Here is a 27,612-nt window from a genome sequence, read left to right on the forward strand (position 1 = left end):
TCACTATAGCTCACATCAGACACACAAGATGATCTCCGCCAAAGACATTATTTTGGGGATTGCTGCCACTGCCATTCCCAGTGCAGGGCAAGGATGGGAACCCCTGGCTTCCGTGCCCATCGGGGGAACCCTGCAGGAACACACAACGGTCGCCCTATCCGACTCGCTACTTGCTGTGGTTGGCGGGCTGGTGGAGGGCGGCGCCACGACGGATAACGTGCTCCTTTACGACATTCCCACTGATACCTGGAATCAAGCTTCCCCTCTGCCCATCGCCTTGAATCATCCCAATGTCGTCGGCGTCGATGGTAAAATATACGTCCTTGGAGGATTGAGTGGGGAGAGCGGATGGCCCGCTGTCAAAAATACCTTTGTGTACGATCCCGAAACCGACGAGTGGGAGGAACTGCAAAGTATCCCGGATGGTCTGCAGAGAGGGAGTTCCGTCATGGGCGTCTACGGTAGTAAGGTGTATCTTGCTGGAGGAATTCCCGGCACGAGGGCTTCAATGGACGATGTGAGCATCTTTGACCTCGAAACTTTGGAATGGCTCGAGGTTCCTGAAGAGGCAAGCAAGATTCCCGCACCAAGGGACCACGGCGGCGGGGCTGTCATCAATGGAAAGTTCTACGTTGTCGGTGGCAGGGAGTCGGGGCTCCAAAAGGTGAGGGATACGATCTTCATCCTTGATCTCGAGGATTTAGAGTCAGGCTGGACCACGAGTGAGGCTACAATGCCGACGGCACGGGGAGGAATATCGGTTGCTGCCGTTGGCGAGAAGATTTATGTCTTCGGCGGCGAAGGAAATCCTGAAGAGGGCACAAATGGAGTGTTTGGTAACGTCGAGGTTTACGATGTTGAGAAGGATGAATGGGAGGAGCTTGAGCCGATGGATTTACCGAGACATGGAACATCGGCTGCGGCCGTGGGAGGCAAGATTTACATTCCTGGGGGAGGCGTTGTCCAAGGAGTCGGGGCAACAAGTGTTTTTGACGTCTATGTCCCTTGAGAGAGCGTGCTCGTCTCAACGAACTGCCCCTCTCGGTAGATATTGCGGGCCATTTGCAAGAGCGGAACGGGCCCTGATGTAATATTCGGAAGCTAGTCCTAGCTTCCAAAGTGAATAAGTTCCTTGAGCGCTGTGATACTATTTTCATAGTTCTACTTGTGGTCGCAGCTGGCAGATATCCATGGTCCATCCAGGGCCGCTTGACGGTACGTAAGCAGGGGAAAGAGAATCGTGCACCTTTGTGCACAAAACGTTTACGAAATGATAGCGGAGGATGCGCAGCGCCTAGACCCGTTTTTCAAGAGCATAAAGAGGAGCAGTTGAGAAAAAGAAGCTGACAATAGTATGCCACGGCTTCTCCGAGCTTATTCAGGAGACCAGGGGCGAGCTAGAGAGGGTCGTTCGTCTCGACTCATGTGGCCAGCGGCAAGAGTCACTGCTTGGCAGCAATCCCTCAAGGAATGCCTTGGTCTTCCTCCCAGTCACTTTGCATTGCTCACCATAGAGATGAGGTCGTGAAGCTCGTTAGGTTTCTCGACGCGACGTTCAGAGAAGTCAAGCAGAACCCACCATCGTTGAGGACGGCAACTATGGATTGGCGATGCTGGGATTTGGTGGTAAGCAAGGACCAAAAATGGCTGGGAGATGCTCACTGCCAAGGCTGAGGCGAAGATTATCAAGGATCAAGCCCAACTGGCGGCTCGGAGCAGCTGGCTGTGTAGAACTTGTGATGGGCTTGTTCTTTTCATGGAACCTTGGTGTACAGAGCTCCATCCCATTCATTGCCGAGGGATTGGGGGCCACGGTGCGACCCACCAAGGAACATTCGGAATTGCTTCTGTCGTACACACAAGGCATCAAAATTGGTCAATTGTACATCGCATCGTCAATCATTGATCAATCAATACTTTAAGGCTGCCTTCAACACCATTAGCGCTTACCTTCTGAATCTGACACCTGCGCCCTGCGTGGAGCTTGTACCGGTCCATCACATGCCGCGAGACATTGTACACTTCGCCCCAGGCAGCCGCCCAGTTTCCCGCTAAGGTACATAGCATAACCCGCCAGAAGGTCTTGTGACAAAGTTAGCCCCAGGCGGCCGACCAATTCGATTCAAGCAGGAGCACCACCCGCTGACCAGGCGGTCTTCCATACCCATCCGGGCCGGGCCTTCCTCCAACAAATCTCAACGACCCTCCATGACGTATTGATGCCTCCAAGCCCTGGACTTTCCCGAGCCACCAAATTCGCACTTTCCTTGCCTTCTGGCTATCGGCATCCTCGAGGGAAGCAGCGATCCATGCGAAGTACGTCGGCTCGTGACAGGTAACCTGTGACAATGAACCACGCGTTGTGGCTTTTTAGGGCGCAATGCAGCACGAACCCCTCCTGCGGGAAGCCCTGTGGGGAACCAGTAAGGGACGACGAGGGCCCAAATTGAGGTTGGCTTGATGTTACATCAAGCCAAGCCTCTGAAACCAGGATCCATTGTTGCTGTCTCTGCCCTACAGGCTGCATCCGGCAATTTTAGGTGTGGGCTGGGAGAGGTGAACAAGATTTCGCGGCGTTCTTGTTGCTGCCGTTTACCACTGAATTTTGAGCATCATTGATCTCGTTATTGCCCAAGGGTTCCTTGGCCAGATAGTGGCTTGCACCCTCAAATCGATAAGTGGTTATCTCATAATATTGACCAGAGCCTGGCCAACACTTATGGTTACTCTGCCCAGTGTCATCAGCTTCTGACGCTCCTGCATTCCCACTCTTGGCTTTTATGGCGGTGTTGCGTCGATCCCCTGTCCAAGCTGGGCCAATGAATTGGGCGCATATCCGGGATCAAAGGGCAAACCCGACGACTTCTTGGCCCGATCCCAGTGACTGGGTCACAAAACCTGGAGCCTACTTCGTGCTTCATGGGGCCATAAAGAAACATGAACCCCACGTCTGAAACTGTCGCCAACATATTTTCGTTTAGCCCAAGTCTCCGTCTCTTTTCTTTCCTTTTTCTTTCCGTTACGTGTTTGCTCTGATCACCAGCATATCTTGTCTTATTTTCTTTACTACTGTGTAGAAGTGTTGTCGTCGTCGTCATGAGCGCTCTCTCGGAGAAGCGCGGAGAGCTAGAAAGTCGCTTCACTTCGCTTGTTGAGGATGCTTACAAGGTATATCTCGCTTCTGCCCAAGATGCCCAGAAGGACTTCAACAATCCTCCCATCGCCTCAGCAAATGCTCTGCTTCGCTTGGTGAGGGACCAGAATGAGCAATTTGTCAATTTCCGTAGTCGCGAGGGGAAGATTCTCGAGGTCGTCGATGCCCTGCTCAAGCCTATCGAGGTTATCGGCGGCATCGTAGCTGGCGCTGCAGAAGAGGCTTTCCCGCCGGGTCAGCACATATTCTCAGCTGTCATGTACCTTATTGGTGCCGCAAAGGATGTGTCCGAAATGTACGATGCTATCCTAGACCTGTTCACACGCCTGCAGGTAAGCTCTTCGCCGTGATTCACTTCATTGCATCCCTCCACGTTCTTCACCTCATCTCATACTTACCTCTCCCCTCTCAGGATTTTACCATCCGTCTCGAATTCTACATCAAGGAGGAAATGTCACCCCAGCTACGTGAGAAGGTTGTCCAGATCCTTGCCGCGCTTTTCGAAACCCTTCTCATTGCGACGGAGGAGGTGAACCGTGGCCGATTCAAGGCCTACGTCCGCAAAGTTTTTGGCCGCGACAGTAAGGTCCCTGAGGCTCTCCAAAAGCTGGAGAGCTTGACCAAGGGCGAGGAAGGACTTGTCATGGCGGAGACCCTAGCCTCAATCAAGCGTACACTCTCGCTACAGCACCGCCTGGACGAGAAAATGGATCAAATGGATAATTTCCTACGCGCAGAGACGAGGGAAAAGACGGCCCTCACGAACCGCCAGAAGATCAAGGAGATTCTCGAGCCGTCCGTGTATCCGGAAGATCGGTACAACTCGCTCAAGAATTCCCGCACCCCTGGAACCGGTGACTGGCTTGTGGAGGATGCATCCTTCAAGTCGTGGGTGGATGGCGAATTCCCTTTCTTGTGGATATGTGGCAATCCAGGTAAGCACATACTTAGCGGTATGGAGTTTCGCTGAGTGTCCATAACCCTAACGTTCATTCTAGGTACCGGAAAATCCTATCTTGCTTCAAGATTGATTTCGTGGATGGAGGATTTGCTGTCCCAGCCTGGTGACTCATCTATGCACTCTCTCGCATACTTCTTCTTTCGGGAGAACAATCCGGAGACGAGATCTGTGAACCAATGTTTACGTGACCTCGCTTACCAGCTGAGCGAGGACGATGCGTTTTATGCGAAAGAAATTTTGCGAAGATTGCAGTCTCGGGATGACATCAAGACGATTCCTAGCGCCGTTCGTTCTCTCGTCAACACCCCTTGTACCACCGACACCCGCGTTCGAAACATCTACATTTTTCTAGATGGCGTTGACGAAGCTGAAAAGACCGATACCGAAGAGCTTTTATCTCTCCTAGCCGAACTCCCCTCGAAGTACCAGACGACGAGAGTGCAGATAGCCTTAATAGGCAGGAGTGTTCTTACCGAGACTGTATCCATCTGCCTCGACGAGGACGCGAGCGGACAACAATTGCGTACTATTCATCTAACCCCGGAGCTGTTAGCGCAAGATGTCCGGATGTACATCATCGACGAGGTGCGTCGATCTCGAGTCTTGAGACGTGCAGTGCCCGGCTTCAGAGAAAAGGTCGTCGAGAAGATGACGAAGCAGGTGGATGGCCTGTTCATTCTCGCGCGGATTATGGTTAGCGACTTGAACCGCAAGACCCACCCCCAGATGATTCTCGAGAGCCTCGGGCAGTTCCCCAGAGAGATCAATGGTACTTTGCGTAAGATGATGGAGCAGCTCTCGGCGACACTTTCCGAGGCACATGCCGCCGACTTGAACGAGACATTGATCTGGGTCACCTGTGCGGAGCAGACCCTAACATTGGAGCAGGTGGAGACCATCCTTGAACTCAAATTCGGTGACCCAGCTTTCAATCTCGAGGAGACCCTCCGTACGCAGTTCTCTTCCTTCTTCACCCTCGATCGGGAAGACGGCCAGACGACGGCCGACCTATACCAGCGTCACAACGATCAAAACCTGGACTCTGGGCCCTCTTCCCGCAATGCATCACGGCCCCCGGCTGGTTCGAATTCCCCAGGACGCTCTCGATCGCCTGCCGCATTGTCAAATAGTCCGGACTTATTCTATCCCTCCATCATTGACTTCAACTCTAACAAGAAAACGACGACTGTCACGTTCTTCCATGCTTCCATCACAGAATTCCTGCGAGAAGACATTTCCACCAACGTCAGGGCCAAGACGGGAGGACCTGCTATCGGATTCGATTTGGCAGAAGCAAGGCTCCACGTGCTGAAGACCTGTCTTCGCATTCTCCTCGAGCCCAAATCATTCAAGGTCAACCCTGAGAATGGGCCTATGTGGCAGTACGCCACCTGGTACTGGCAGGAACACCTTGTGAATGTGGATAAATCTCGCGTTTCCTTGAAAGACAAACAGTTTGTAGGAAGATGCCTCTACATGCTGCTTACCCGCCGCAAAAATATTCTTGACTGGACCCAGGAGGAAGAGAGTCTGAAGCTATTTACAGACATCAACATGGACTGTTTGCAACGATGGATGAGCGACACTGAAGTTCTGAGTGGCCTGGACAAGGAATCCCAAGACTGGGCCATCAAGGCCGCAGCTGTGCCTGGCGGTCTGGTGGAGCGAATCGGTCGGCTCTATGCCCATGCTTGGCTTGACCCTGACTTTAACTTCTACATCCCAACGATGACTTGTTTTCAAATCGTTCACAGTGTTGCCTATATCCAAGAGGGCCATACCTGGAACGACTCAGACTTTAAATGGTCTGGCATCCCGCCTCGGTCGAGGATGAATAGGGCTCTGCAGTGGTCCGGCCTACCTAAGTCTGGCCACTCCCTCCGACGTGTGGGAAGCACGTACATCAACCTCGGCCTCCACGATGAGGCGCTCAAGCTCTTCAACGAGGCCCTGCCATTGGACGGTGACATGGTGCAGACTTGCGGCCGCATCGCTTACTGCTACATGCAAAATCGACAGTACGAAAGGGCGTTGGTCAAGCATCTGATGTGTGAGTCGCTGGAGGAACGCTTGATTGAAACAAACAAATTCACAACCCCAAGAGAGAGAGACTTTAGCAAGTGGAGGCTTTATACAAATCGTTTTAGTATTGCCAAATGCCTCCACAAACTCGGCCGTGTGGAAGAAGCGATACAGTACTTCCAGAAGGCGATCATCAGCGCATACGAACCGGATAAATTTGAGCCTGAAGAAGCTTACCTTGAAGTCCTTGCGGGCCACAACTGCCATGAGCTGATAATGAAGCTGCTGGACTGGATGGACGGACAGCCCGGAAAGGATCGTGGAGAAAGTCGTCTAACGGACTTCCTCGTAGCTCAGGCTTCGGGAACCAGCGACTCTGAGTGGATCATTCCGAAGACAGCCTGTATCCGTGGCAGGACCGAGACTATGATCTCAAGGTATGAGATTGCCATAGATGTTACTAAACGCAAGCAGGATATCGCGGCACAGCTAAACTTGTACTTATCATTGGCAAGTCTCAAGTTCTTTTCCCGCGATTATACCGGTGCCATGGCTGTCTTAAACGAGATTGCCAAAATCGGCGGGCATCCCCGGGGCAGCGTTCTCGTGAGGACTTTGTACACGCTGTCTCTGCGGAGCCGTGCACAAGTTTACAAGCAGATGATCGTCGCAGCGGGTGCGAAATCTCCGGCAGCGCAGCCTCTGCTGAAGGAACTTGAGGAACTGCAGGATTATCAGCTTAAGAGAGGTCAATATAGAGAGCTTCCCCAGCGACTCAACGGAATCAACGTGAACGACGCCTCGCTATACCTAGGTCTTCTTTACACGCAGATGGGAAAGATTGCGGACGCTCAGAAGCTTCTCTCTGCGATCATCATTGAGAGTATTGGGATCTTAAACGACGACGAGCCCCAAAACGACTCGCACGCTCTCGAAAATCTTTCCAGGGCGCTCGTCGCTATCGGGGATGTTGCAGCAGCTACCGCGCTCTTCCAGTCTATGCGAAGGTACGCCGATGACTCGCTTGGGTCAGCCAGCATGCAGGACCTAGGTAGTGCCAGCGAGGCTCGGAATTGCGATCCGTTCCTGCCTTACTGCCGGCCGCACCCCCTCGTGTGCTTACAGTGTCTCAACACGCTGACGACGAACGAGAGGTTCTACATTTGTGTTAGGAGCCTGGATTCGTTTTGCGAGATGTGTCTGGATACCCTGATCAAGGTGGAGAAGAATACGACGGTGGGAGGGAACCCCGACCTTGTATGCCGAGTCGATCATGAGTGGTTCCCCGTCGAGCCGTTGCGAACGACGCTAAGGCGTGGAGAGATACTGGTTGGGTCTGAGGTAAAGCGGATTAAGGATTGGGAGGAGGCGATTAAGAAGAAGTGGGCCGTGAATGTTGTTTAAGATGTTGGTAGCATTTACAGGTTAGCGCAGCATAGCGTAGTGAGCATATATTTTAGCATTTATACTAGAAGGAGCATGTTGGATACGGCGTCGCAGATTCTAGACTAGATTTGGTATTTTCGGCCAAGTGTAAGAATATCACGTAGTTCGAACTACATTCGAACCCCAGAGCCCATTTTCTTACAATCGCAGGAAGCATCGTTCTCCGCGACTGCTCTACTCTCTCTCTTCTCTTAACCCCACCAGTTGCTGGCAGTACACGGGATATCAGTCATCCACCCATAAGAACAAGGCATGCAGTTCGAGCTATCGTCCGTCACCGTCGTCGTAACTGTCGCGAGAGCCACGTCGCAGTCACAAGGAAGCGTAATGATTCCTATACAACCCACAAGTTAGCAATCATTCAGCAAATAAGAAAAAAAAAGAGAAAAGAGAAAACTCACCATCATACCAACACCACTGAGGCGTCGTAGTCCAAGGAAACCCACACTCCGTGACAGTAACAGTAGGCGTACACCCCCTCACAGTCGTCGACCCCTCACCACCGGATGAGCTCTCGCCACCGGAGGAGCTCTCACCACCGGTCCCACACCCCTCAGTCTCGAACACGTACGAAGTCGTGGCGCAGCCAGTAGGGCAGTTCACAGGACGGCTGCGCGGCCCGCAGGGGTAGCTCGTTGTGACCGTGGGGATGGCGGCGGATGAGTCGCAGGCGCAGGGGGTGGAGATTGTCGATAGGGCGAGGCACTCGAGGACGGGGCCCCGTTTCCGGCTACGGAGGGCTTTATCAAGGAGGAGCTTCACCACATCAACGTTGCCGCTCCTGCATGCTGCGACCAAAGCGGTGGACACGGCCCAATTTGGGCTTTCAAGTTCGGTTATCACTTTTCCCTCTCATTCATAGCCAAAAAAAGTACGCTAACGCTTGCGTATTCCCGACTAACACAGCCATGGTGAATGCCATGTCAATGCGCACACTTCTCTGATCTCGATCGTCCACTTCCTTCACGAGCCCTTTTAGCTTGTCTAGGCTTCTACTGGGGCCTGCGGCTCTCCACACTCCGATATCGTGGCACTGCGTCACGTATTTGAACGATTAGCCCATAGCTTTTAAGGGAAAAGTGGAATGTACTTCGGTAGTGTCCAGCCTACGGCCCGGAATGTATTCTAGGTCATCTATTGTACGATATGGCCGGGAGCGGAAAGAGCCTTCGTCGACAATGTTAGCGGAATACCCCCATAGCGGTATAGCTGGATGATCGGAGGAATACGGCGCAAGAGAAAATCACCGCTCGTTGTTACATCTTATATCTCAATTTCGGGGTGTGCTTTGCCTTTAGCCTTAGGGGGCCGAAAATAAGGACCACTAGCCATTGGCGAATACTTACATCAGGCATTGTGCACGAGTCATCAAGTCGGCCGTCAAATCACCCTGAAGCAGTTCTCGAAGCTCAGGCCTAACAATGGATTTCAATCTACTTCCCAGCGATCAACGGGAGATGGTGCGGCACGCTTTCGCATGGGGCTGCGCAAGCCCTAAAGAAAAAGCAGAACTCTTCCAAAGGATACGGATCGCGTTGACTGCTGCACCGCGACCCTTTCAACAGCAGATATGCCCGATGCTACTACTAGGCTCCGCTTCGGGTTATCTTCAGAACCAACCTAAGGCTTGTGACTCCAGCTTTTTACCTGATCTGAGCAGTACATGGTTGCCTAAATCTGCTCCGGGCATCGGATTTTACGTTGGCATGGGAGGTACATGAAGCCTGAGAGAAGCGGCACTGAACCACGACAAGTGGAAAGAAGTCTGCAACGTCGATCGAAGCTGCTCCGAGGAAGACCCTGGGAAGTCCTTGAGGAATCGAGTGACAACATGAAAAGCAACCGAATCCGAGGCCTGGGAGCAGTGCAGATCGCTGCAATCCATCGAACCACAGTGCCATCGTTAATTCACCAGGAGCTGGCGACCCCTCTGGTTCCACAACGTTCATTGGATCAAACGGTGCAGCCCTAAAGGCAACCCTGGCCCCCGGCCTTTCGCTTCACAGTGGAATGATGTGACGCTATTCCCAGTTGTCGGCTCACGGTCTCGCACGTGCAATCTCCTTTGCCACTGACACCGAAAACAATGTTGCAGATCAATGCTCTAGCTCCACATTAACGCGGTGGCTTACCTTCACCATGACCCGTGGTTCCGCCACTCAGCTTACTGCAGGTTCGACAGTATAATGCAAGGACCTTTTCGATTTCAACACCATTGACAGTAAAGCACACCTACCAGTTGGCCCCGCGGTTTTATTGTCGCTGGTCGAAAATAGCACAGTGATCGGCCCGATGCCCTTTTCAGGCTTATGCCAAGGGCCGTCACATCCCGACGTTGCCTTGCATCCCGCTTCTTCAGACTCAGTCGAGATTTGCCGCAATCGCTGCCGAAGTGGTGAGCCTAACAAGGCTGGGTCATGAGGGGACACTGGCCACGCCCCGTTCGTAAAGTTGACTGGATAGATTGTCATTCAGACAATTAATAGCAAGAACGCAGTGCTAAGATCCGGAAACGGAATGTGGCTTGCCGCTGGCCCACCTACGAAGTATGTGCACGCCAATACGAGGGTATCATTTATTTGCAGATCAAGGATTATTATTCACAACGCCGTTAGGGCAATAAATGTATCACAAATACTTGCACGGATTCTTCCGAAGTAGGTTCCATTCACTGTACCTCAGAATCTTAGCTATATCATAGCAGGTTCCTTTCGTCGCTCACCTGTTTACTGTCTTGTCTCTTAGCCACGAACACGATGCCAACCAGCCGCCAGGACGCCATGTCTCCTGACACCACGACGTTACCGCTTAAAAAAAGCTGCCAATCCTGTAACATAGCCAAGCTCAAGTGCAACGGACACCGACCTCAGTGTGCTCGATGCAGTAGAAGAGGAACTCCGTGTGTGTATGCGCCCCCCAAACCAGTTGGCCGACCTCCTAGACGTGCCCGATTGCGGGCTGTCGCTCAGCCACTGTATTCGTCGCCAGCTGCCGCCCTACGCGGGCTGAGGCCAACCTACTACAACAGTGCCTCAACGCCACCAAACGATAACAGCGAACCCACTGAGTCCACTAAGCCTTATGAGCCCGACAAACCAAACCAATGTGGCCCCTCACCCACACCACCACAGCCATCACCGCAACCAGACCGCTCCATCGATGACCAAGATTCCGAGTCTTGCATGGCTGCTGCTTTTCTCGCGCTCGACGATGGAATCCAGCCTGACTTGCACCCGACAGCGCTCTACACCTATTCCGGCACGACCAGCGAGCTCGGTCGAGGCAAGGCCATGGCTTTGGATCTCTCGTTTCTTCATCAAGCATCGGACAACGAATTCCAGCCAACAAAGCTCCCTCTCACCGACACAGATGCATCCTCTACAGTTGACTGGTGTTTCGATGAGCCGTCACATTTCGTCTTGTCTCCTAGCTCTGTCGAGCTTCCAGCCCTAAGTCTTGCCGCACCTACGGACAACGCGTCGGAACCTTCAAACGGCGGCAGCAGTACTGCATCACCGTGCACATGCCTAGCTACGGTCATCAACCTGCTGCTTCATAGAAGTAAGATGCGCAAAAAAACGGCTCCAGAGCAAGGTGCCGCTCTGTGCCATGAATTAGAAGCACTTATGCAGCAAGGGCTGTCCATGCAGCAGAGGTGCAATCTTTGCCTTGAAGATCCTCTCGTCTCCATGATCTGGGCAAGAATTACAGACGAGTACCTGACGACGGTGATAGCCTTAAGGCAAAGGAAATAGACGTCCTGTCACGCAGGGTAATATTCATGCAGCCGTCTTCTTTCTCCGTTTGTGCATAGTCCCTAACCCGTGAATGTATCTTTCCGAAACCTGTTATGAGTTAGCAAGCATTAAGCATCCAACGCAAGGCGGACGGACGAGCAACTTTGCTAAGTCTTAATCCAAATTTAGCACGACTGCATATTGTGTCCGATAATATACCTTTTTCGGCGGAAAGAATAAGAATGCCGGTTTTTGTTGACAAACGTAAAGGGGCAAAGGCGCCGGAGCCTTTCTTGTCACCATCAGTCAATTGTATGGGTCTTTAGGACGTGTTTACTCGCCGATGAAGCCACGAGGGCTTGGGTTAATTGGCTAAAACCAGCCGGCGATGCACAGTCGACCATCCCAGCAGCCGCGATATATTTTATACATGCGATTGGCCCAAAAGTTGCCGATTTAGTCTGATACGAACTAATACTCCACTTGTCACGGCTCCGGGGTTCGGGGAATAAAACTAGGTTATACAAAACCAGTAAGTAATGCGCCGTGTGGTTATAGCATTCAACTGGGGGTAGTACTGCATCAAACCCCAATAGGCCAGCCGAACACATAAAGGTCTAGCTTTTGCCTTCCAATTTGCCATCAAGATTCTTACGATACAACTCAACAAGTCAACGCAAATCAATACACCGAAAATGCTACTCAACGCCCTGTTTCTGTTCAGTGCTGGCTTCATTGGCTCTGCTCTGGGATACCACGAAGGTGACAAGATCTATGCTCAGGCTAGCGACATCGACCTCGGCCACGGAACGACTATTTTCGGAGGCGTTAAGTACGCATTCGAGGCACCACCCGGCGACGAGCATTGGTACATCACCAACTCAAACGGAACGGAGACCCCCCACTGGAAGTACCTTCCCAACCTCAAGGCCAGCGCGCCGGCCCCCTTCTCTGCGGGTTCTGTCCCTGCGGATTCCATCACCAGCGAGGCTGGAGCCGGTCTCGACAAGCGCCAACGACCACCGGATTACATGAACTACTATAACTTGGCGAATTGCAACGACTTCGATGCCCAAGACAGGCCAGTCACGCTCAACCGATGTGTCTACAACAGGGCGTTGGTAGCATGGTCGTCGTCCTTCACGCCAGCTGGGTCAACCTGTCGCTTCATTGTCAACTACTATAACTCCGGCTGCGGTCCGGGATCAACCTGCTCCGGGTACATTACGCAGACCTTCGACTGGGCCGGATGCTTCAACCCCCCAAGGATATTTTGCTCCACGTTTGCCACCTGTTGCTTGTCTGGCTGCTAAATGGCATGGTACTGGGGATTGTTTGTTAGATTAGTTTTGCGTTGTTACGATTGCTGTGCGCCTAAGTGGAGTTCCGCAGAGTGTAGTTCACCCTTACTACACCAACACCGGATCCCCGACCCTTAGTGCCAAGTACCGTAACGTGAAGCTCAGGAAAGCTGCCTATAATACTATGAGACGAAACGCACTTATTAGTGTGTTTGTTATAAAAGAGTTACCTTCTAAGTCGCCGTGAGATGAGGTCGTGATGCTTTTTTTTTTTCTTGTGAGAATTGCTGCTGCCCTTGGACAATTAGTTTGCCAGTGGATGAGAGTTATAATAATGTGCCGACGGTTCATTAATTCCACCTCCGGAGCTCACGTATAGAGCATCTTGGCTGTCATTTTTTCACTACTTCTGATTTCATCGATACTGTACTATCCGCCACTACTGGGTTAACAAGTTCGCTACTTAGACGGCGCAAGGTGAGAATGGAATAATGGTAGTTAAATGTAATGAGATACAAAAAGCTAACTATCTTGCTAACTCAATGGTTGGCGCAATGTTGTCTGTTAAGTCTTGGCACAGCCTTCGCAGCCCATTGTCCGAACTTCCGCGTCCGTAGGTATCCTTGGCCCATCCTGCGGTGCTCATTACCGGCCAAGTGACTCGACTGAATGTAGTAGAATAGTCGACGTAACCAGCTTAGTTGCTACAACCCGAACCTCGGTTGGAGAGGCATATCGCAGTCTTTTTCTGTTGTCCCAGAATGCTCACGTTCTTGATGATACCAGATTGGTTCTGGCCATTCTGGCAGGCGCTGATCATCCGGCTGATGTAAGGCACCAACTCTTGAGCTGAGCCAACGACATAGTCGCTCCACGAGACATAGCAGCTGTTGTGTTGAATGTGTCTGGGACTAGTCTGCAGATTCTTCTGGTACTGATTGCTGATGATGCGGTCCAGCAGAGTTTGGCAGTCGTTGCGGTTGGGGGCGTGGTCTCTGTCACATTCGAGGTCGTCCGCCCGCCTATCAGGCTCGATAACAGCCGCGGAAGTTGACCAGACCAATAAGGCAAAGACAATGTTGCGGGGATGCATGTTCAGAAGATTCAGGAATTTGGTAATATGAGGTAGGACCAGACCAGAGAATGTAGCGTCTGTCTTCTTCCCCCTTTTTCTGTTCGAGTAAAGTTGAATAGGAAGTGATTCTTTTTAGATTGCGATAGGTATGATTGCCGTAGACAATGAAATCGATATACGGTACTACTTATAGGCTGTACAAGTCATGACCACCGTGCACTGTTGAATGTGTCGGTATGAAGTTGGTGCATTTCCATCGATGGGATACTTGTTTTGCTCGGTTTAACTGTGTCGGACTATTTTCATGTTACTTCATTGATGTCGGGTTATTTCCACCAAGCTAGCCACCAGCGAATTCTTACTCGGGAAATTTGCACCAATCGCAAGGACCTTCACACATATTATAGTCGTGCGCTTACAAGGACCTCTGTAGCCGGCCAAAATTTGCCGATTCTCATCGGCGTCCCGGGGGGGGGCATTTTCCCATACCGCTGCTGGCACCACGTCCCTTGGCACGACGGTCCCGCGTGACACCATCCCATACCCTACAACAAGTTAAGGTATACGAAGTAGTACACCTGCTAAAGCCTTCCGCCAGGGAAGCAGCCAATCGGGAGGAACTATTTTAAGTAAGAATATTAGAGTGACGACGTAAGCGAAGGGCATGTAGTAACTTGCCGGCGTATGTAGATGGGCACCTTAGGGAAGGGCTTTCCGGAGGCAAACGAAGGGAAATGTTGCCCGTATACTTCGTAAGGATCATAAGGATAGTGGTGTTAAGTGGGCCACCTCGCTGATTCATTGGTCAAAATAAGCCGACGATAATTATTTGCGGCGTATCTGTAAGCGGAAAAGGTTTCGACAGAGCAGGTGTTTGTTCTGACGGCAAACCCAGCTTCGGGGCGCCATACCGAAAGTATAAATTAGTACCGTTACCTTATTCCGTAAAGTACCAGAAAACGAAGCTTTCTTTATAGTAGCATAATATACATTATTACAGTCGGCTTCTATACCAGACTTTTCTCTCTCCGAATTTACCATGAAGTTTAACAGCATCATTCCTCTGCTGGCATGGTCGGCCTCTGCTGCTGCTATCAAGCCTGACTCCGATGCCGTGGTTCTGGGCCGCCGAGATACCCTCACCTGTCACTCGTCGCACTACCCCTCCAACCCCGCCGACTGCAATGGACTGTACGACGACATTGAGAGCGGAACCGTCTACGCCAACTTGGAAACCGCGAGCCCGCGGACACTCCGCCGCGGCACATGTTTCGTTTCATGGAGCGACAACGTCGTCGGCAACTCGAGAGACTTGCTTCCGTACATCAGTAACTTAAGGAACACGTGTATCTTCGGGCAGCGCAAGTCTGGAATTGTCAAGGATGTGCACCTCTATGGCCAAAGCAAAGCAACTGCCATCTGCCTCTCGAACCGAGGCACCGGATGCAGTAACTAGCGGCTGGCGGGCCGGGTTGGGCCTTTCTTTTGTTTTCTTTTTCTTGTTTTTCTTTGGCATGTAGCAGCGGCAGCAGAGTCTCTAGCACGTATGGGGGAATAATGAGAATCATTGAGCCAACAACGTATTGCGTTAGCATTGAATGTACTTTGGCCTCAAATTTTCAAGTGCGAAGGGTACCTGGTATTTATGGGGCAAGGAAATCAATCTTATTAGCAAACTCGCTCCACGAAGCAGCCTGTGCGGCTGTCATCTACCTTTGCTGGGCCATATTTTAGTAAAAGGAGTGGCAACAAGTCGTCTAATTCCTTGATAATTGAGGCTAGTGGGTGAGAAGAGAGCGCCACATGCCAGAAAGTCTACTATACAAGGACAAGGTACGGTGATGTGCAATCTAGACCTTTATCTTAGCTCAAGATATATTGAAAACTACACAGGCGACTACTACGAGTATTGCAAAGTGAGGAAGGAAACAAGAAGTGTAGGAAATGAGACACCAGTGCATCCCTTTAATGCCCACGTGAGCAACCAAGGCGTGGTCAAGTGATAGCGCGTTATACTACCAACCATACATGGCTAAAATTAAGGCTGAATTTAGTGCTGGGTGCGCTACCATCTTGTAGTAGTTGCTGTTGGGTTGTAGACAGTTACCAATTTGACTTATGGCACGCCCAGAGCCTCCTACTGTAGGTGTCGTCATTAGAGAGCTTAATTTGAGCCACAATGAACCGCCAGGGCTCACGGTGTTATAACCCGTAAAATTGAGTTAACGTCTGCCTGTTTGCGGAGTACGGAGTGCCTCTGGCTTGTATTTGAAGCGCTTGAATCGACAGCTGGGGGAGTACTAGCAGACGTGAACGCAACCGCGGAGCCGAAGCAAAAAGCCGGCCGAATTCAAGACCGGGGCCAAGCCCGAAGACTGCCCTAATACCAAGGTAAATTGATCCCCAAATGCACCCCACTTCGCCTCCACTCCCACTCTCCAAAAGACACCAGGCCGTCTACGGGAGTGGCTAACCCTTAGGGTTAGTTGGGGATGGGGCAGGTACCTCTTTTTCGGAACCAGTTTTAGCGTCCGAGATTTGGGGGAATTTTAGTGCGTGTCGTTCTAAGGCCCGAGGACCGAGGCAGGCCAGTTTCGACAACCCTCATTATCAGGACCACCAAGGGACAGCGCAGGTTCAATTGCAAACGTCCCGACGCGACATCCCACTCCTCAGAAGTAATTATCACGACTTTCACGACCTCAGCGACCATGTCGAAGCTATCGCCCGGCCTCAAGGCCCTCATCAACGCGCCCTTTGCGCGCCCAAACCAAACGCCCGCCCCCGCCCGCATTCGTGGCGTCTACCAGGCCATCGCCAGCGACGCAGCGAGACGCAAAGTCGGCCTCAAGCCTTGGGTGGTCTTGTGCGTATGTATTTCCTCAGTGGTCCCTTACCCGAAATCCCACAGTCCCAACCCACCTTCCCGCGGCAGCATTTTCGTGCCACGGCGCGGTTAGCTTTGCTAAACATCCTCATCACAGAGCGCAGCCACCTTTACTCTCAACTCCCCCGAATCCCTAGCAATCCTCCAAGATGTCGCCTCCGACTATTCCTCCTCCTCCTCGCCGCCTCTCTCTCCCGTCCAAGTAGCCGAGCTGATCCGCGAAGTCGGCCTCAAATGCATCTCCTTCAACGGCATCCCCCGCTCCATCAACTGCCTCAACGCCTTCCACGCCTCGCTACCCGCCGAGATCACCTCCCAGCTCGAGACGAAGTCGTCGCGCGCCCCGACGCCCGAGATCCTGCCGGCCATGATCGCCCGCGGCCGCGCGCTCTGGGACAGCGTGTACCGGCCGTTCGAGAACTCCCTCGTGACTAAGCTGGCGACTTCGCATCCCGACTTGCCCGTGCACATCCTCAACAGCCACTACGCGGGGCTTCTATCCGATCCGGACGCCGAAGTGCGTGGCAACCTAGCGTCCACCGGTCGCGTGCTGACGAGTGTCATTGCCCTGGCCTGCCTCCGCTCTCAAACTGGCGTTGGACCCCAGGTGCTAAGCCACGTGTTTGGTCTACGCAAGGCTATCGAGGACGGGTCGTATAAGGCGCCCGGTCAGGAGGTTGTAGAAGGCGCTGAGTGGTTGGCGACTGATGAGGGGAGCGAGTGGATCTTGAGGACGATCGATTCTATTTCTCGGACACTCGGTGGAGGGAATTTTGCGCAGGATCCCCAGGCCAAGCTGTGAGTGGATTGTTCTGGAGCATGCCGTATATTGAGGCAGAGGGTCGTATCATTGTATCACTATGAGCGTGTTCCTTCGCGTGGTCCGAAAGAGGGCGAGAACAGGTCTGCCGTAAACAATTAGACTTCCAATGCAATGTAAATGTCGATATCATTTGATTATACTATCTACGCAAAGCCAGGTTATTGTGAAAGAGGCAGTGGGGGAGAAAGCACATATAGATGTTATTTCCCATTACCAGATGGGCAACACCAGTTCTCAAGTTCATTGAGCCATGTCCTTAGACAGATGTATTGAACAGCCTACCCAGCCAAATACCTATTAAATGAAAAGGGGCTGACAAGAAAGAAAGAAGAAAAAGAAAAGGCGTAAAGAGCGTGCCGGCTAAGATCCCTTACAGGCGTCCTGTCTCCTCCATACATTTGCACCTTGTATCCCTTGGCCGATGATCTGCCTATATAGATAGTTGTCTTCTGCTGTAATGATTTGAACAGTTAAAATGGATCTGAGGCCTGATGGGTAATACCTAGTCACCAGACCCACAGGAACTAAGCCACATGAGCCACGCCCAAACTTTTCCCAAAAAAGTTTTGTTTTCCCATTCACGGCGGTTTCGTTCTGCCTCCTCCAGCTTCTCCTCATGCCTCTTCACCGTTGCCACGATCTCGGTTCGTTTTTGGTTTCCTTCTTCCTTGGTCCCCTCAAGGGTTTGGTTCCACTGCCGGCACTCCTTATCCACTTTTGGCCACTGCTTCTTAAGCTGGACAGATTGCTCGTACTGCCGTTCAATCATGCCGGTTTGTCCAGGGCCCATTTGTTGTCGTTTTTCCTCTTTTATCTCTATCGTTGTATGCTCTACATATTTCTTGAGGATCTCTATCTCCCTCAAGACTGAGGACTGATCATCAATCTTTTGAGTTGAAGGTTCCATCTGGGTTTGAATGAAATCTTGGGCTCTTTTCAATTCATCCAATGTCTTCTGGCTGTGTTCTTCCTCACGCCGCAGGTTTGAAGCAATGTCATTATTAGAAATGATGACACTGCGGAGTTGCGTTGCGTTCAGGTCCAACTCCGTCTCTAGCGTACCGAGAAGGATTATCGGGGAGAATATAGACCACAGAAGCCGGCGAAGAAATTTGAAGAACACGGCTGTGATATCTGAAACCAGGACATTGTTTCTCTTAAAACGTCTTCTGCTCTCGTGAATGATTGATCTGTGTCGCTCGGCTTGTGCTCTAGCCTTGTCGAACAGGGACAGGGTTTCCAAAAGGGCGATATCGAGCAGGAGCGGGTTTATAAATCGTCTCTGTCCCACGTCATCTAGAAAATATCGTTGTCAATCACTGCGATCCATACATATTCGTCCATAGTTCTTACCAACTATAACGCCCTGCACCTCGATACCAAGCAGGTTCTCCTTGATTTCTCTGACCAGTTTGCCAACAGCCGATGCCCTGCCCTCGCCATACGAAGGGGACGGGAATACGTTGAATATTCCCTGGAGAGAGTATGCCCAATCCTCTTCGCGTTTGGTCTGGCGGTTTCTCGCCCACTCATAGCGCTCACTGACCCCGAAATCGGCAAGTGAATCTCCGAGAAGTGCCCTCTCGGCTATGCCTGTTATGTCGGAAACCTGCTGCCTCAGGATTTCTTTGTCGCCGAGCGGTGAGTAATTCCTATCAAAGAACTTGACTGATCTCGGAGCCACGAGCTCTTGTAACGTCCAGCCGCGAGTAAACCACCTGCTTCTTCGAAACGCGTGCTGCCCTGCCGCTCGGGATATCTCTGTCTGGCCATCCTCGTCCTTTGAAACATCCTCGAGATAGACATAGCATATCTTCGAATCCTGATACCAGCGGAACATCGAAGTGATCGACTTCTGAAGTTCGGCAGAGCTCGTCTTATCAATACAACAAGTGTCAACCCAGAAATAATCAAGGTTATCATCACGAGCCTGTTTGCCACAAAAGAGGATCTTTTGGTAACCAGGCTTTTGTTTTCCTCTCTTTTCCATAATATCTTGAAAAGTTACTTCATCCTCCTCATCTCCCCAGGTGTGTGAAAGAATGGCATACGGGGGTATATCATGGTGCTCAAGGTCCTTGGTGAGAGTCAGTTCACCACCAGATCCAAGTTGAAGGAGGCGCATCGTCAAAGCTGATAAATACAACACAGAAATTAAAATCGTCGAGTCAATAATTTCATATACCAAAAAGATGATGTGTGGGTAGTCAAGAAGCTGATCAATATCATCGAGCAACGGGAGATCCGAGACGCGCGTTAACGTGATCCCGATGGCCAGGCTGAGCTGACCACAGGATTTCCAAAACTTTCCAATCAGACAGCGCAACGTGGATGACCCCGCACCAAGATTCTTGCGTTTTGTAATTGGCAGTCCGCTAAATGAAAGATTGAATCAATTTATGTCTGTTGGTATATTGCCATATATGACAAGAACACGGTCAGAGTCACCGTATCGTTCATTTTTTTTGGGGGGGGGCAGCATAACTCTGTAAAGTACTACTTCAATTTGATGAAATACTTCAATATGGAAATATGCATTTACGCCAATGATGCCTGTACCATTGTGATGGATTCTCCAAGCCGTATATACCAACACGGCTATCTATATTTACACATACATGTCTATTGTTTAAACTCTACTCCATCAATTTCAAATCGCTGGCAACTATAAAGTTCGCCTCTGTTTTAGCCCTGACCTCCTCAACTTTTACACCTGGCGCGATCTCGGTCAATGTCAAAGTGCCTGCCTTCCGGTCCACTTGGAATACACACTGCGAATACCCTGTTAGCCCGGGGAAGGAATTAAAGTCATAGGAAGACAAATAGTACATACCAAATCGGTAATGATGGTGCTGACGACCTTGGCACCAGTCAAAGGCAAGTTACACTTCTGCACAATCTTGGGACTACCGTCCTTGGCCACATGCTCAGTTGCGATGACGATCTTCGTGCCATCGGGGTTGCTGATAAGGTCCATAGCGCCGCCCATTCCCTTCATGACCTTGCCGGGGATCATGTAGTTGGCGAGGTCGCCGGCGGCGCTGACCTGCAGGGCGCCGAGAACAGAGACGTCAACATGTCCACCACGGATCATCCCGAATGACTCGGACGAGTCGAAGGTGGCCGCTCCCGGAACCAGCGTCACCGTCTCCTTGCCAGCGTTGACGATGTCGGGGTCGGCCTCGGCTTCGCTGGCGGGGTAGGGGCCCATTCCCAGGATGCCATTCTCGGACTGCAGCCAAACCTTCCTGTCGGGTGGGAGGAAGGACGGGGCGAGCGTGGGGATACCAACGCCCAGGTTCACATAATAGCCTTCTTTCAGCTCTTGCGCTGTCCGGCGAGCGATGCGGTTGCGTTTACCTTGGGCGTCACTGATTGTTGTGGACGAGGGCGAGGAAGAAGATTGGGAAGCTAGCTTGAGAATTTCGATCAGCTTGGGTTGGGTAGCTGGAACGATGCGGTCGACGAAGATTCCAGGTAGGTCGACGGAGCTTGGTTCGATCGATCCTATGGGCACAATATTTTCCGCCTCGACGATGGTTAGCTTGGCGGCCTTGGCCATGATAGGGCCGAAAGATTTGGTCGTGTATCTGCGAAAAGGTCCGTTAGGTTCGTGATTCTGTCACATGCGTGGGATGGAGGGCCTTGTTTGCCAAAACGCACCGGAACACGCAGTTCCCTGCCTCATCGACTTTCCAGGCTCGTAGGATGGCCACATCACCAGGTAGGGCCTTTTCCAAGAGGTATGTCCTGCCATTAAACTCCCTCGCCTCACGCTCCCTGCCGCGCTCAAGGACTTTGCCAGTCGCGTCGAGTCGGACGGGGATGTCGCCGGTCTGCAGCAGCGAGTCTAAAAGAGAAGAAGAACACCATAATAATCAGCAACTCAGCAACTCCCTTTACTCATGGGGGTTTTGGAACCGTCGTGAGCTCTGGCGGAGAGTGATTGTTCGGTTTCTACTCACGGGCTCCCGTCGGGGTGAAGAAAGCAGGGATGCCAGCACCCGCGGCCCGGATGCGCTCGGCCAAAGTACCCTGCGGACACAGCTCGACGCCAATCTCACCGGTGAGGTACTTCTTCTCGAGAATCTTGTTGTTACCCAGGAAAGAAATGATGAGGCGCTCTAGCTGGCCCGACTTGACCAGGACGGAGAGGCCGCCCAGGCCTTCTTTCCCCGCGTTGTTCGATACGGCTGTCAGGGACTGGAGGGATGGGCCACGGCGTTCGATCGCCGCGATTAGGGTCTCTGTTACGAATCGGGGAAATTAAATAGTCAGCCAATGCCTCTCTTAGAAGGGAGATGATCTGGCCAGGCTTTTATCGTGGATGGTAACAAGTGGAAGGGAAAGAGGCAGGGCATACCAGGGACGCCACACAGGCCGAAACCCGAGCTCAGGATGGTCGAGCCGCTCTTAATGTCGGCTACGGCCGAGTCGGCCGAGTCAAATACCTTGGACGCTCCTCCTCCTTTCACCGTCTGCGCCGGGGCCGACCACCGCGCTCTGCTGGTGGTGAATGTTCGACAAACCGCAAGACCACCCCGCCCAACGCAAAATCCTAGCAGCGGTCGCACCTCCGCCGCGGGAGGGTGAGCAATTGAGTGCTGGACGCTCCAGAGAACGCGGGTCACCATGGCGGGTTGCCTTCGTCCCATGGTGCTAGGGAGCTGAGGTGCGTGAGGTCGACTTGGAGGAAAAGAGAGGTACGGTACTGCGAAGGACGAAGAAGGGGCCAAGACGTCTCGCTCTTAGAGTTGACAAGAGCGAATCCTGGAGCACGACACCTGGAATAGAGCCTCAAGATGGGTGAATTTAAAAAAAAAAAAGATAAAAAGTTCACTGTGAGATTTCCACTAATGATTTCTCCATCAATGCGCCGATTCTCCGACCGTTATTTCCTAAGATTAGGAGACGATATCAATGGGCAAAGCGTGTCGTCGGTGGTTGTCGGCGTCATGGCTTGGGGTTTCGGAGATAAAAATAGATTCCGATGGGGGTAACGAAAAACAGCCAACTCTGCCCGTGTCAGAGATGCCGAACATCGGCAATTCCCCCCGCTCGCTCACTAGAAAGCGAGAGTGGAGAACTGCTAGAGACCGCATCGCCAGCTCCAGGGGCCAACGAGCCCACTTTGGCACTGAGCCTCCTGTTGCACTGAGCCTCCTGTTGTTCCTGGACAGCCTGGGAGAGACCATCTAATTCGATCAACTGAAAATTAACCTTTATCTAAGCTTCCACTCGAGACTATAATAAATTCAGAAAGATGACTGCATCGCACTCTCTTGTGTTATACTTGCCAACGATCGAGTCTTTCGTTTATGCTTCCTCCACTCCACCCTACTCCCCTCAACCGTCCCCAATGCGAAACGCAGAGCAGTAACATCAATAGATACCAAATCCGGGAAAAAAAGTCCCCCAAAAAAAAAAAAAAGAAAAAAAAAAAAAAAAAAAAAAAAAAAAAAAAAAAGAAAAAAAGAAAAGATATAAAGAAAAAGAAGTGGAAAAACCGACAATTGGAATTAACGCTCGTTGGTGAAGATAGAGAAACCGGGAATAAAAAGGGAAGAAGATGACAAAAAGAAATTGGAGAACCCCTCGCGGGGCTCGAACCCGCAACCTTTAGATTAGAAGTCTAACGCGCTACCATTGCGCCAGAAGGGCTGGCTTGGCTAAGAATGAGCATTTGACGCATCACGAGAGTGGATTCAAGTAGAACCCATATTATCTGATATCGTCGACTCCATCCCACTGCAGCCCTGACGGGCTATTCACGACTTGGAAACGGGCAATTATTTCAATGTTGACTTAATTCTTAGCACTTGTAGGGGGTAGACAGCTTGTCAAATAAAATGTATCCTCAATGAATGCTCCCCAAGCGATCACCCTCCACTCCATTTGCTTTCCTTCGCCTAGTCTCGTATTTAGGCTAGAGATAGGCTCAAGCCATTGAGCCGATCCAAGTTGGTGTAGTATGAGTATCGGGATTTGCTCTTCTCATTAAGATAAATCTCAAAACTATCGTTCCAATCACAGATAAGGACAAGATCCGCCCTGCGATGTGGAAATATCACAGACCTGCTAACTCGGCGACCTGTCCAGGAAATATGGTAAGGTTGATGGTCCTAAAGTCTCAAAAGGCCATTATATATCCTAGGCCATGCAACTAACAGACCTAGTATATATTCTAACTCTACTTGCGACCAGTTTCGCTAACGTGCATACCGCTCTCGAGCCTAGTTCGGACGCTTATTTCGGCAACTACAGCATTGTGATCCACTCTGCAAACTCGACACCTGCGCTAACTTTATGATGATGATGATGATGATGGTGGATGAGGACAAGTGCAGCATGCAGAAAGCCAAGAAGCCAATGCTGAGCTGAACTACCGGGAAAATGGCAGATTAGACGCCGAGATTAAGTGGTTAGTTACGTATCTAGATCTCGGTGTCAGGGTAAAGAGTGAGCCCTAGCTGCGCTTTTTAGCTTTATATGGGTCTTTCGGTCATCGCGTTGTCTTCGCGGGCCCGGATTACGTTCTTTGTTCAGTTCTTGACCCACCTCGTCAACCTGTCGCCTTTTACGTTCCTCCCGCAACACGTCTGGTGTATTAGTGCGTTGAGTACCAGTAAACATAGATGGGAAGAATAGTTTAAAATTCACTTCTTAATTGCCTCTCAACTCCCTCCGACCCCCATACTTTGGCATCTCCTCCCTCTTCTATTCGAAAATCTCGGCAACAGCGGATGAGGGTAAGTATGAAGCCCGTCCTCGTCGTCATTGGGTGAACAATACAATTTCGACACACACTTATAGATGGGGCGACTAAGGGACCATTTCACGTCTTATTGTTTTATATCGGTCATACGTGTTCTTCTCGAAAGGAAAAGAAATGACGCTTCATCTAATATATGGGTTTACCCTTCAGCGTACTTACTAGCGTCGTCCGATCATGCAGGCAGTGGCAAAAGATAGATGAGGAAAGCCCAAGAGTTCAGAGGGTAAGCAATGACTTCATCCAGCGCCGATACAATATCCCATCGTTTGTCAAACATTACGTGGACAAAATGTTCTACAGGCCGTAGAACCAGTACCTGAGATTGGCAAATGAGCATCTCCGAACTTGCGCAGGAATGAGGGTAAGGCAGAAGAAAACGTACTGAGCAGCATATTGGCGCTCGAATGTAGCTGACATACCCTTGCGTGTCTCCAGGGCTGATCCTCCAGCCGTCTGCAGCCGATAGACCTCTCGTATGTTGCCCGTTGTGCCGTTCTTAGCGCGCAGTTTGAGCCAAGCGACGGCAGGTTCGCCATTGAAGCCCTTTGGCGCGTCCTTCGGCGCTGGAGTTGAGGAATCCCCGGCACACAGCACCTTACCCAGATGTGTAAAAGGCGTTTCGAGAGCGAAAAATGGTGTTTCCCTGTCCAAAAAGATGTGCAAGCCGAGGACAGCCGGGCTTGTTGGGATCTCATCGGCCCGCAGGAATCCCAGAGCAACTCCGGATAACGAGTCCAGTAATTGTGGGCATGCAACTGCGAAACGAGTCGCATCGAACAATGTCGCCTTAGCCCCGACGGCGGCTGGAACAGCTGTGGTATTCATCGGGTCGCACGTGTAGTTCTGTGTACCCCGGCCGATCGCGATACGTTTGAGATTTAGACCGGAACCGGGAGGCGGAAGCGGCGTTGCCGATTCTGGACCCGCCGTTAGTAGGACTGGCGAGCATTCCGTCCTCTCCGGTAAGGAAGGACTCACGTCTAGGCATGGCAATTTCCGAGATATCGCTTGCCTGAGTAACTGACATGTCCTGGCTCATCTGGAGCATTTCTCGTAGCACGTTAAGGCCGTCCGTTTTGTCATTTGATGCCCTTACAAATACCACTGAGATGGGAACAAGACTGTGACAACTATGGCCGCGGAAAGAAGCAGGATGATCAGAGTCCGCTTCATGGCGGACTGCCCTTCGTCTCCTTGGACTAGCGGCGTCACTTTGTCTAACTTGCAAGGCCGAAGGAAGTAATGAAGGATGCGAAAGCAGAAAATGTTGAGAGGTTGGGGGTTTGTGCGCTCGTAATGACTGTAGATAATACTATTGTTATTCGTCGTGTTGGAGGAAGGAAATGTTCTGGTTTAATATGAGCAGAAATTTTCATCAGCATCATCTCGAGCTTTCTATGTAATACGCCCTGCATATATTGTCGGTGTTAGTGTAAGCGAAGATAATATGAATCGTGCAGGTACCTAAAACATCGTCCCTGGGACAAACCACAGGTATGCGCTAATCGAGATTTCCCACTTTGGTTAATGAGTAGCAAAGATGGGTCCCTCGGGGTCACTTTGCTGTCGCCTATACTGTATGGAGGGGAACCCGCATCAGATGAAACCCCGAATTCAACAGTCGCAGTGCCCTCTCGCCTTCGTGTCAGACATGGCGATATTTACCGTCTGTCTGCCATTTTCGCACTTGAATACCTGTTCTAAGCACTAACCGAGCTCCGATATAGGCGTGAAAGGAGAACATTGGCCGCAGCACAATACTCGACGATGATCGCCCGAAGAAATAAAACATTAGCGGATGTACGTTCTCCTGTTCAGTGGGTGAATTGAAAGATTCCATAATTCATGGCCCGTGATCTACATTGATCTCACTTCAGACTACTGTTCCAAGCCCTGTTTATACGGAGACAGACCTCTTCAACTGTGGTTGAAGGCAGCGGAGAACGTCGCGTCACGACCAAGTTACCAAATCATGGGAATGTGATTTAGGTGCAACATAAGATGACTGAATAACGCTTCGTTGGCGAAGCCAGAGCCCTACGACCGGCAGCTTGTGCATATTTTGTGATCAAGGAAATTAAGGTTAGACCGCCTAGAAGGCCATCATAAGAAGCAAAGGGGGCCATGCATTACGAAACCGACTTTTGTTGCAGCCGACTGCTTGTAGTCTCGCTATTAGTGTTGGTATGGAACTTTCATGTGAGAGATCCCCGTCGTTACTTGCCTGCCATGTCACCCATCTCCTTGGGTCATCGTCATGGCCACCCTGAAATTTGCACAGGGCGAGGCGTGTTGAGTTTGAGGAATGGATAGCGATGCATGATCTAGTTTCAGAAAAAAGAATATGCGTTCGCATTGGGCTCGAGCTCTACATGATCATTAGTGAAGCTACTCGCAATCTACTTCAGGACATGAATACAGGCCAGCTTCGTTTGTACCAGGTGCAGTATCCATCTCAGAACCATTGGGGCCGTCGATCTTGATATAACTTTCCGGAGAGATCTCCGACCCCATAAGTTTGTGGCATATTCATATCGCGGGAAGGATCTTGTCCTATTGATAAGCTTGCCGGTGCTCCATTGTCTTAGGATAGTTTCCATCAGTGGTTTGGTTGGACTTGGGTTTGCAGGCGAGAAGGAAGCCACAGACAGGAAGAAACCGGGATCGGTAAATACGAGCGAGTGAATGGCGGGATGAAGGTGTCATCTGTTACCCGACAAGGAAACGGTGATCTATCATCCAATCTCGTTGGTTCTTTCCTCAGTGCCGCTCGGGCCTTGCGATATGCCTGAATGCTGAGCGTACTGAGGTACAAAGGCAAACGTGACATAACTCCCAAAGTGTTGGAACGATTGAAGATCGCCGACCCATGCAGCTACTACGTAAGCCGAATTAGGAAACATCGATTCCACACCTGGAGGAAAACCCCTGCGATTCACTGTGCGGCCGTGCGTGACAGGGAAACTCGTGTCGAATTGTTTCAGCTAGACTCGTCTTACCAAGGGCTAGGCTGGATGAATTATGTTGGTGTGCCCGCCAAGTATCAGACCCGGCGACCAGTACATCTTAACGCCTCCTAAAGTGCTTCTATCCGACCAAGTACTTCCAGATAGAAAAATTCCGCTCACTCCTATCTCGAACGACGATGTTCGTCTTTTCGAAAATGAAATCGATGTTCCTTCCAGCCTACTGTTCTGTGACCACATGAAGGAACCATCAAAAACCCGCCACTTTGTCGACTCGACTGAGGAGGGTGACCTTGAATGTCCGTTACGCTACACATAAGTTGTCGCAGCGGGTGATGTGCCTTTAACCCGAACTGGACTCTAGGAAAGTAGACAAGTTTGGCGGAGGACATTTCGAGCTAAGGTAATAGAGGTAGGAGAGGATGCGGTGGCGGCGGAACATGTTAAACAGTCTTCTACCAAAAA

General features: G+C 51.1%; 7 protein-coding genes and 3 pseudogenes across 7 annotated transcripts; 5 read left to right on the forward strand and 5 right to left on the reverse strand.

Annotated features, from left to right (window-relative positions):
- Positions 1 to 28: 28 nt before the first annotated feature.
- SAPIO_CDS4598 lies at positions 29 to 1,009 on the forward strand (annotated as a pseudogene; the record flags this gene model as incomplete).
- A 2,087-nt stretch (positions 1,010 to 3,096) lies between these two features.
- SAPIO_CDS4599 (Nacht and tpr domain protein) lies at positions 3,097 to 7,541 on the forward strand (the record flags this gene model as incomplete). The annotated part of the gene is made up of 3 exons (XM_016787113.1): positions 3,097 to 3,486; positions 3,567 to 4,089; positions 4,153 to 7,541. 3 exons carry the CDS (start codon positions 3,097 to 3,099, stop codon positions 7,539 to 7,541), a joined length of 4,302 nt encoding a protein of 1,433 aa, XP_016643222.1.
- Positions 7,542 to 7,774: 233 nt separating this feature from the next.
- SAPIO_CDS4600 (uncharacterized protein) lies at positions 7,775 to 8,938 on the reverse strand (the record flags this gene model as incomplete). The annotated part of the gene is made up of 4 exons (XM_016787114.1): positions 7,775 to 7,917; positions 7,985 to 8,364; positions 8,486 to 8,616; positions 8,930 to 8,938. 4 exons carry the CDS (start codon positions 8,936 to 8,938, stop codon positions 7,775 to 7,777), a joined length of 663 nt encoding a protein of 220 aa, XP_016643223.1.
- A 784-nt stretch (positions 8,939 to 9,722) lies between these two features.
- On the forward strand, positions 9,723 to 12,633 carry SAPIO_CDS4601 (uncharacterized protein; the record flags this gene model as incomplete). Its single annotated transcript, XM_016787115.1, has 3 exons — positions 9,723 to 9,756; positions 10,509 to 11,144; positions 11,942 to 12,633. The coding sequence occupies 3 exons, from the start codon at positions 9,723 to 9,725 to the stop codon at positions 12,631 to 12,633; spliced, it is 1,362 nt and encodes a 453-aa protein (XP_016643224.1).
- Positions 12,634 to 13,318: 685 nt separating this feature from the next.
- SAPIO_CDS4602 lies at positions 13,319 to 13,714 on the reverse strand (annotated as a pseudogene; the record flags this gene model as incomplete).
- Positions 13,715 to 14,735: 1,021 nt separating this feature from the next.
- On the forward strand, positions 14,736 to 15,152 carry SAPIO_CDS4603 (annotated as a pseudogene; the record flags this gene model as incomplete).
- A 1,255-nt stretch (positions 15,153 to 16,407) lies between these two features.
- SAPIO_CDS4604 (uncharacterized protein) lies at positions 16,408 to 17,385 on the forward strand (the record flags this gene model as incomplete). The annotated part of the gene is made up of 2 exons (XM_016787116.1): positions 16,408 to 16,566; positions 16,681 to 17,385. The coding sequence occupies 2 exons, from the start codon at positions 16,408 to 16,410 to the stop codon at positions 17,383 to 17,385; spliced, it is 864 nt and encodes a 287-aa protein (XP_016643225.1).
- Positions 17,386 to 17,908: 523 nt separating this feature from the next.
- Positions 17,909 to 19,531, reverse strand: SAPIO_CDS4605 (uncharacterized protein; the record flags this gene model as incomplete). The annotated part of the gene is made up of 2 exons (XM_016787117.1): positions 17,909 to 18,702; positions 18,760 to 19,531. The coding sequence occupies 2 exons, from the start codon at positions 19,529 to 19,531 to the stop codon at positions 17,909 to 17,911; spliced, it is 1,566 nt and encodes a 521-aa protein (XP_016643226.1).
- Positions 19,532 to 20,042: 511 nt separating this feature from the next.
- On the reverse strand, positions 20,043 to 22,061 carry SAPIO_CDS4606 (Succinyl-CoA:3-ketoacid-coenzyme A transferase; the record flags this gene model as incomplete). The annotated part of the gene is made up of 5 exons (XM_016787118.1): positions 20,043 to 20,177; positions 20,240 to 20,996; positions 21,070 to 21,256; positions 21,372 to 21,653; positions 21,770 to 22,061. The coding sequence occupies 5 exons, from the start codon at positions 22,059 to 22,061 to the stop codon at positions 20,043 to 20,045; spliced, it is 1,653 nt and encodes a 550-aa protein (XP_016643227.1).
- Positions 22,062 to 24,475: 2,414 nt separating this feature from the next.
- On the reverse strand, positions 24,476 to 25,229 carry SAPIO_CDS4607 (uncharacterized protein; the record flags this gene model as incomplete). Its single annotated transcript, XM_016787119.1, has 3 exons — positions 24,476 to 24,497; positions 24,564 to 25,098; positions 25,160 to 25,229. 3 exons carry the CDS (start codon positions 25,227 to 25,229, stop codon positions 24,476 to 24,478), a joined length of 627 nt encoding a protein of 208 aa, XP_016643228.1.
- Positions 25,230 to 27,612: the final 2,383 nt, after the last annotated feature.

This window comes from Scedosporium apiospermum, assembly GCF_000732125.1.
Source record: "Scedosporium apiospermum strain IHEM 14462 chromosome Unknown SEQ_SAPIO_0093, whole genome shotgun sequence".
NCBI lineage: Eukaryota > Fungi > Ascomycota > Sordariomycetes > Microascales > Microascaceae > Scedosporium > Scedosporium apiospermum.